General features: G+C 37.5%; 1 protein-coding gene across 2 annotated transcripts in view; it reads left to right on the forward strand.

Moving 5' to 3' along the window:
* DEPTOR (DEP domain containing MTOR interacting protein) overlaps positions 1-3,584 on the forward strand; it is a 76,246-nt gene extending 72,662 nt beyond the window's left edge. For both annotated transcript variants that reach the window (XM_040585571.1, XM_040585570.1), the window contains one exon: positions 2,408-3,584. In XM_040585571.1, the coding sequence (XP_040441505.1) occupies positions 2,408-2,536 (129 nt within the window). In that variant the 3' untranslated portion in view covers positions 2,537-3,584. The remainder of the gene's footprint in view (positions 1-2,407) is intronic.
* Positions 3,585-9,493: the final 5,909 nt, after the last annotated feature.

A 9,493-nucleotide genomic window follows, 5' to 3' on the forward strand; every position in this document is an offset into this window, starting at 1 on the left:
AAAAACCCCCACAACCCATTGAGAATGCAGACATGTCAACTCTTGTCTTTTGCGTAAGAAATGCACTCCTTGGCATTCAGATTGCTGTTCACTACTGTGATGCCCTTATAGCCCCCATTTACACCATTGCAGTCCTGGTCTGAGTGACTGGCCAGCCTGGAAAGTCTGTTCCTTTGCCAGGGACGTTCCCCAGAGGCCTCCAAATGCCCCTGATATGATCCAGCATGCAGATGTATCCATCACACGCTTGCATGCTTGTCCCTGGCCAGACACGAGACCCATGCATTGGGATTCCAGTAACTTGAGAAGTCTGAGAATATGCAGCAGTAAAACAAACATCAGCCATTCAACTTCCAAAAATTGCATTAAGCCAGAAGAGACAATGTTATTTCTGCAGGTCTGTTTTAAATCAACCCAAGTATTATTCTGGAGCCAAAGCTATAATTCAGTAAAACTTGATACAATCTTGGAAAGCCACAGAAAGCGTTAAGAAATACCACTGGAAGTTGAGACCTGTAGATACTGCAATAATCTGCATTTTAAACTACAGAGACATGCCTCTTAAATACCATTTGAGGCACACTGCAGAGGATGATGGGTTACCTTTTCAACCAAAATCCTTAAAATTCAGAAGGTTTTGTCTGCATGCAAAAACTGAACCATTTTCCCAATGCTTGCAACTGAAATACTGAATATGAATGTATAGGAAAGATGCGTCCATAGTGCCATGGAAGTTGGCTAAGTGGAATGGCTGATGGCCATACTCTGATGGTCATTTAGGCTCCCCGTAAGGCTGCCAGCCAGGATCTTCAGCTCTGCAGGGGAGTTCTGAGGGCAGGGGGTAAGGCGTAAGAGAGACCTCTGCCTGCCCTTCAGGGGCTGCTGCTGCCACTCTTCCTGTGCAGAGGCTTTAAGGAGCAGAGATTAAAGTCGTTGGTGGCATTTTTGATGAAATGTTACATTTTTTTGGATTGGCTTTTCTTCCTCTGTAATTTTCCTTAAATGGAACATCGATGGCTACATTCTGTACATTCTGCGCAAATACAAACTGAGTTTCACCAAATGTTTTACTTGAGAGGGAAGGTGGCTGGTGCACAAAAGTTAAATTACTTGGCTCTGAGAAAATCTGGTTTAGAGCCAGCATGGGAAGACACCAGAGCTGCTTCCCACCTCTCCTGCATGCATTTATTTCTGTGTTGTGTTTCTGCCTAAATAGGAAAAGTAAAAAGATAAAATAAAGCATGAATGTCTCTAGTGATACTTGCTTCATATCTTCTTTCTTACAGACTCAAGATGACTTATGAGTAGTATAACCTTCTACTGAATGTATTGTTTTCATTGAAATATCAGGATAATATTATTGCTTTAGGCTCCATATTTTTATCATTAAAAATACAGATCTAGACACTACACATTTTTGGCCTTTTTACCAAATACTGTAATATTATGATTGGATACAGAGAAGGCTTAATGGTTTTGAGGAATCAATATTGTGATCTTTCTTTTCCTCCACAGTCTTTTACAATATCAATGTGACTTCTTTCTGATTAACTCTTTTAAGATACACAGTGGTGTCGTCAGAATAGAAATATTCTGATATTCTATCAAGAAATATTTTTAGTAGAAATATCAAGACTTTTTGCTCAGAAAGTGGCCTCTGACGATACAAGACTTTCAGCAGTTCAATTTGTTACGGCTCTTAAAAACACAATATTAGCATACTTGAAATTAATTAATGAGTCATACTTGCTGAAGAAAACCAAAACCTGTACACATAAAAAGTAAAAATAACTACATCTGTAAGAAAATCTCCTGAAAATGACAGTGACATTTTAATCCATCCTAGTACTGACTTCATCTTCCATGGTATTATTTCCAAGAATCTGGATCCTTGGGTTCGTGTTGTACTGGTGGAAGTTTTGGCACTGAATCTAGTGAACTCATCATCCAGACCTTGCCCTGAGCCTGGAGATACGACGCATATTTTTACTATGACTACCGAGAACTGTTTAAAATGGTTTCTATGAAAGTGTTTAAGGCAAAATAAGAGTAATAGGCTTTTTGCAACGGCCAGAGCTGTCTTGTCCCATATTGTTTGCAAAGTGCCATTGATATTGGAAAATATCATTGTTAGAAGAAAAATATAATTGTTGTAAGAAAAGTGATTGATGTAGGACTTAAAAATACCACCTATTTGAAAGTTGCATTGATGTTTTTAAAAAAAGCACAGAAAATTAACTTGCCAGATTGATTCTAAGAAATGTGGTTTTCTTAAGAGTGGTGAATGAGATGGTGTGAAGAGTTCTGGAGGTTTTGAACACCCAGGAGTTGAGAATACATCTGTGTAAACAGCCTTACAAAAAAAGTCTGATGAGTAACTTGTTTTGCTACTTATGTTTCTCCTCAGGTTTGCCAATTTGTCGTATCTGTCAATGGCCTCAACGTTCTCCATGTGGATTACAGGACAGTGAGCAACCTCATCCTGACTGGCCCTCGAACGATTGTGATGGAGGTGATGGAAGAAATAGAGTCCTGAGAAGGAAAAAACCTCTTACAGGACACTTTTGTGAGAGAAATAGCGACAACTGTGGAGCAGCATGACACAAGGAGGAAGAATGTTGCTGTGTCTAAATAGATGATTTTGCTTTTAGGGGAGGGGGGCTGTCTTCATTTAACAGTAATAGCACTGGTGGTGATGCTAAAAAGTGGACAATTGATACCAGCATATTTTCACTAAGGACTTTTCTTTGCCCAACGGAGACAAGGTTAAGGCCTTTAGGTTGTCTGTCCAGCCATGTCTGCGTCGGTCAGAATGGTTTCCCACCTGAGAGGCTGTGCAGATATCCTCACGGTCCACACTGGATCAGAGCACTTCAGGAGATGAAAGAACCAAACACTGTGGGGTTAGGATGTCACAGATGGTTTGCATATCATATTTACGTCAGTAGACATCCTCCTGGTGTCCAGCTTTGTTCGAGGAGCGTGTGCTGTCACAGTCGCTCTCTTCTCGGGCGAGGGGCAGCTGACTCAATGCTGGCTTGATTGCAATCAAACACGAATGAACTGCAGATGCATGAAAAAAAAAAGTGTCCATTCTCTGCAGAGGATACTCTGGTATGAATGCTTGGGTCTGACTGAATACACGATTCAGTCTAGAAAGAAAAATTCTGCAAATAGAAAAGCGTGCGGTACTTTCACAAAATCTGCCTTTGAAAATTGGACTTTTTCTTTTAGGTGCCAACACTGGTTTAGGTGCTCAAGTATAAAATATTGATTTTGGTTCTTTCCTTATCTGTAAAGGAAAGGTGTCTCAGCCTTGCTGTTCATAACTTTGGAGAAATTTTGGACACCATTCCTGGAAGAAGAATGTTTAGCAGGTTGAAATGGAAGATTCTCAGTGTTAGCATTAGCAATGATACATCCAGATGTTCCAGTAGCGAAAGTACACTTCAAATTGAAGCAATGTACTTGAATGTACATTAAGCTTGTTAGCACTTTCCAATCATCTAATGTTTTGCAAACTACAGACTTGCCACATGAGTTGTATTTGACACTATTACTAATAAAACATTATATTTAACTGACACTTACTCTTTTTCAAACAGCAGGGTTTCTTCATTGGTGAATTCATGAAACAAACCTTTTTTAAAAATGTATCTACAAATTCCATATTCTGCAGACTTAGGTGAACTCCTCAACTTGATGGTAAGTGCACTGCTTGGGTTTTCTCTGATCTTTGAACTGAATAAATAAATGCATCCTTGTCCACAGAATTATAAATACATATTGCAGACTTTCTCTGCTCTCTGAATTTTACAACTAAAGCTTGAATTTCTACATGACCAAACCACAAATCGTTCAGTTACGAGGTGGGGAAAGTATTTTTTCCTCAAATGATTTTGAAATATGTTTTATATTAAAAATAGTTCTCACTAAATACATTGCTCTTGCAGTATATTTTTCACCACTCAAACACTTTTACATCAGAGATGCAGCAAATGTTCAAAATCACATATGCCTACAGCTGTGTAGGTAGAAGTCTGTGTATTCGTTATTTCTGATATAGTGTATCTGTGGTTGATTTTTCATCGTGAAAACTTCTCATATTCCACTAATATGCAGCAGTGCAGGGAGGTATAAAACTGCAACTGCTAACTTGATGCTAACCAGGCACAAAAGTGTTTGGAGGATTCTTTCAAACTGTCATTTAGTATGACAGTTGTTTATCCCGATGTACCCCGAAAAACTTCAATACACATATATAACCCATAGCAGATTGTATTCTACAGTTCATCTAAAAGAGTTCAGCATGTAATGTTATATGAAATTGTAACAACTGCCAATGGTATCCACTGAGACGGTTGGAAAACATCCTGTTGTCCCAGAAATGCGTCGGTATGCTACAAGTTTCTGATCTTGGGAATCCAGGAATGCTTCCCCAAATATCTCTGTTTTCTTTTCTTTTTTGCCTGGCTTGTTTTGGTGGCTTCATTGGTATATACCTTGAACAACTTTAAAATATAAATTCTACATGTTAGGCTAGGTTAAATATTAAAATGTGAAGGATTTTCTTAGCAAAATGCTAATGATTCTGTCTAATGCCATTGTGGATTCTTGTGTCTTACATCTCTTGCCTTAGTTAATATTCTGCTACAAGTTCCCCATAGCTTACAGATAATTAAGAAACTGGGTCAGAATTTAGCTTAATAATGCATTACAGAGTGCACTTTAGACTGGAGCAAAAAGAGTGAGAATGGGGTCAGGGAGAAATCTGTGCATATCATTATGTTACAGATTGGAGATGGCATTTTCATTTGCAAGATACTTTAGTCTCTATCAGAATTTGAGCGACATTACTTGCCTGTTGTTTAATGGGGATTTCTGTATTGTGTTCCCAACTTGATTGGCAATCCAGAATTTAGTTAATTCTTTCCCTCTTCAATGTGACAAAGGTGTTCAAATTATCTCTGCAGTGAAATTTTGTGTTTTGGAAAAACGGATGCAAAGTTAACAATTTAGCTATGAAATGTATCATTTCCAATTAAATTGCAGTTTGTCTGCACATAGTGATACGTATCCTCTGAAACATCCCGCAGGAGACAGTGTCAAACTCCCATGCATTGCAGGGGGCACAGAATTTTGAATATAATAGAGCACATTGCTTCCTGCGAAATACCAGGGGAAATGTAAGATTATTCACAGAAGTGAGGCATTTCAAGAGATGCATGAATATCAGTATGGACTAAAGCAAGAAACCAGAAAGAAAAAAAACCCCTGGCATCAGCAGTAATAACTTCATTAAAAAGATAGGCATTTTTGTAAGACTTATTCTCTTATGTGATTGCATTTTTATATTATTATAGATCCTGTGAGATCCTCTAATAAATCTCTATGCTGTAATAACACAGATTAGTGCCACTCCTCTGCACATGTACATTTGCAAGTCATTTATGGAATGTCTTCAAGCAATATAATAGTTAATTAAATTCAAGTAGCAGTTAAGCTAATTGGAGCATTAATTCAGTGCAATATTTGTCCTGTTTTTCTTCTGTTATATTTCCTTCAAGATACATAATGTTGATTATCTTTATCAAGATCAAATACTATATGTATACTGTTGAACACAACTGGTTCCATAGTTAGTCCTATGAAAGGCATTTGACTCACTAAATAATGCAGTAATCTGCTTCGGATGTATCAGAATTTGATTGGCTGCATTTCAGGTCTCCATAGAAGTTGAAAATAAAATTGAAAGCATCAAAAAGATACAGTGGTGTCATAGCAGCATCTACAATACCAACAGGTCTGTCCTAGTCTTTCTTCTATGAGATTACCTTCAGGAGGAGGTTTGGGAGGAAAAAGTTATGCAGTAGGAATATTTTTCTTGTATTTATCTTGGTATTTTCTTCAATTTCTAGTTACATCCTCACTAATAACTACAGAGTGCTAGGGATGTGTCAAACTGTCCCACAGTTACTGGTTTAATGGTCAGCATGTCCGCTTAGCATGATCTGGACCTCTGATAAAATTGCCCAAGTGCAGTTCAGAGATGAACATGAGATCAGAGTTTGGGCATAGGAGTGCAGGTGGTGTTGTGCCATTTGGCCTTAGGACCAGAAAACAGTCCCTGTATCAATCTGATGTACTACCACAGACGTAGCCAAAGACAGTAGTCTGAGGATTAGGAAGAAGAAGGACTGACTGACTTCTTTCTTCGTCGGCACTGACAGCTATGATGCATGCAAGTTTCCTTTTCCCAGTGGATGGAGACAGAATGATCAGATTACAAGGTAATGCTCTAATAATCTCAGATAACAGCAGGAATGAAATACTAATTTTTATTGCTAATTTTGCTAAATAAGAATTCTACTAATTTCAGAGACAGGAAAAAACGGAGACAATATGGTTTGCAAAAATGTTTGCCTAATGCAAGACAGACTGAGAAATCAATTGTTGCAGTTAAGAGTATTTTCTTCCCAGTGTATAATTAGAACTAGACCACTCATGTAAGTGAAAAAACATGTGCATGTCACATGCATTAGTAAAGCTAGACAACATCGCTCTTCAAATAAAGTGAGAGAATTACTAACCTTTTACAATAAAACTACCATTAAAGGTTGCCATAAATCACACTTATAAAATTTGTCTTTATCTGGTGAGTGATGTGGTTTATATTTTTTGCTTATATGTGTTACTTATAAAACCAGAAATAGCAACTGCCAATGTAATGATTCCTTTTGTATACATGCAGTTAAGATAAAAATATCATTGATACTCCAGAGAAGCTGAATGATTTAAAACCATTACATTTCTCTAAAAACTTCTACATAAATAAATATTTACACAGCCATTTTTAAAATGAGACATTAATGCAAGACATAATCTAAGAATGTCAAAGAATGTCACAGGACTCAATGATACAATGAATTTATGCTATAAAGACAGTGTTTCATTTATAGCTGCTGAGTCTTTATGCTTGCAGTTCCTTAGAAGAGTTCAGAAATATTCAGAAGGGAATAGCTGTAACTGTCAAACGGAGTGTCCCCCAGAAAAATGGCTGTATTATTGCAGTTAGGTATTCATTCTCATATTGTCCGTGGGAGCTGTGAATTTCCAGGACTGTTGAAACTCAAGTTGCATAAGAATACACTTAAAAAGAAACGCTTAGCTTCAAGAGCACTGTATGCCAGGTAGCACAAATTGTCTTGTCTCTTATACAAATGCTGCTATACACACAATAGCTTTCCCATCCTATGTCACCGTAGCTCCCACTGAACTTAGAGTACAACAGTTGCCTACTGGCTTTTGTATGGACTTGTCAAATAATAATTGATGATTTCAGAATTTTCAGGCAATTAGAGCCATAAGGAATTCTCTTATATTTACGTGCAACTTCTTGCCTCTGTTCCTAAGGTGTTTCTACCCAGGCTTCTACAAAATGGTCACTAGGTTATTGCATGTGGACAGCTAGCAGCATGCAGGCCATTCTGAAGGGGTGTTTGCATCATGCCTGAGCAGCCAAACACCTCCTTTTACAGGGAAATGTTCCTACAGCTCCTGCTGCTGTGTGCGCCCAAGCAGGACAAGCTGGGAAACACTGGTCTAAAGGACAACCCATGCCCACCAGGCTGTTCCGCCTCTGCCAGTGATTTATGGACGTACTTTGTTCTCTTCCCTATTCTATTTCTTTTGCCACATAGTTAATAATGGTCTGATTTTCTGCTTCCAGCTCGAAAATTGGTTCTTGAAGGTCATAATGGCCCTGCTTTCTTTGTCATTTTTACTCGTCTGTGTTTGAGGGGCTCTTAATCATGGTCAGCATCACTAGCTTTTCATGAATTAGCAGTGCTTATTTATCAAGCCTAAGATTTCAGGAAAATGCATGAACTATCTGCTGCTTTGCTGTCGAATGATAGCTAACATACAAACAAAGTCTTGAGATACGAGAACAAAATAAGACAAAGTTACCAGAATGATGGAATAAAAATCATTTGAGGTATAAAAAACCACCACACTTACTCTTAACAAACCTTCATATGGTTCATAACAGAGTATGACCATGGCTTTCATGGACTTCCTCAGTTTATGGAAAGAAAAGATGAGAGAACTCCAAAGAATGTTGTTTTCCTCATCTATGGATGAGCTACCACAGACCCTCTGCTCCTTCCCTCCATCACATCCTGGCTGGAGTACAGCTTCCCAACCATAGCTGGGCTTAGAACCACATAAACTCACATCTTCACTGTAAACTGTAAGTGACTGGAGAATTTAATCATTAGGATTTATGTTTTCCTCTTCAGATTTTACAGTGACTTGTACCAAACAGGAAAAAAAAACCCAAAAATATTTCTCCCTCCATCCAGTTAAGAAATGCTCCTTTTGCCCCTTATGTTTTTGGTGGAACGTGTAATGAACAGAAATTATACTTTTCTGTTTTTGTACCCAAACATAACTCAGGGAATACTAGTTCTTACCTGCACTTCTCAGGCAAACCTCCACTGAATCTCCCAGGGAAAATTTTACCTAAGCAAAACCTGCAATATGATGCCTATTACTAAATTGTAGCTGGAAAATACGTAGTATATACAAACCATAGGGGTTTTTTGAAAAACAAAACAAAACAAAAAAAATCAACAACAACAACAAAAAAATCCAGTTAGTTCTTTTAAAATTCTTATTGATGATTTTAAAGTAGAAGCAGAATGAATGTAGAATGGAGAAGAGCATCCATCAGGCAAGTGCAGTGACAGGGTGTAGTATGGAAAGGTTCTGTCCCATTACGTTTCTTAATAGCATCACAGAGGAGAAAAGCAGGTTTATGACAAAATGTACGGTTTACATTTTTACCTCTGTCTTCTCAATAAAACCAAAGTTGTAATGAATACTTTTGTATTTAAGAACATAAAATGCACTGTATAAGAACGTAGTGAAGATTTATTTGTTTGTGAAATATTTGTTTCAAATGTAACAAGCTACCCAAACAAAACATTTCCTTTAAAGAAACAATATTCATTTACACTATGAAGTGATGAAAACTTTTTTTTCATATTTTTGATTTCTAAAATCTTTATGAAATATTTATATATATCAGCAAACACTGCATGTATCAACTAAAAATATACATGCAGATAAGCAGGCTTGACTTAACAGCTGTTTTGTCAATGGAGTCCAGCAATGGGGCCAAACTGAGCTCTTCATGTTTATCAGCAAAAGTTTAATTAAGCATGATGCTGAGCAAAGCCTGGGAAATATTAAGTGATTTCACTTGGAAGAAGTGCTTAGTAGTTTGCAGGATCAGAAATCCATTTAATTTCTATTCGCAAAGTGCCCTAACATCCTTGCTTTACCTGCAAAGTATTTCTAGAAACAAGATTTTCTTAAAACTCCTTTAAATATTGCAATGGAACCCACTAGCTTTTATGGGTTAACTTGGAAAGGAAGAAACATGAAAGTATTTAAGATCTTAATGTTACATTTTCCTGTTGCCTGTTTG

Source organism: Falco naumanni, chromosome 3 (genome assembly GCF_017639655.2).
Source record: "Falco naumanni isolate bFalNau1 chromosome 3, bFalNau1.pat, whole genome shotgun sequence".
NCBI lineage: Eukaryota > Metazoa > Chordata > Aves > Falconiformes > Falconidae > Falco > Falco naumanni.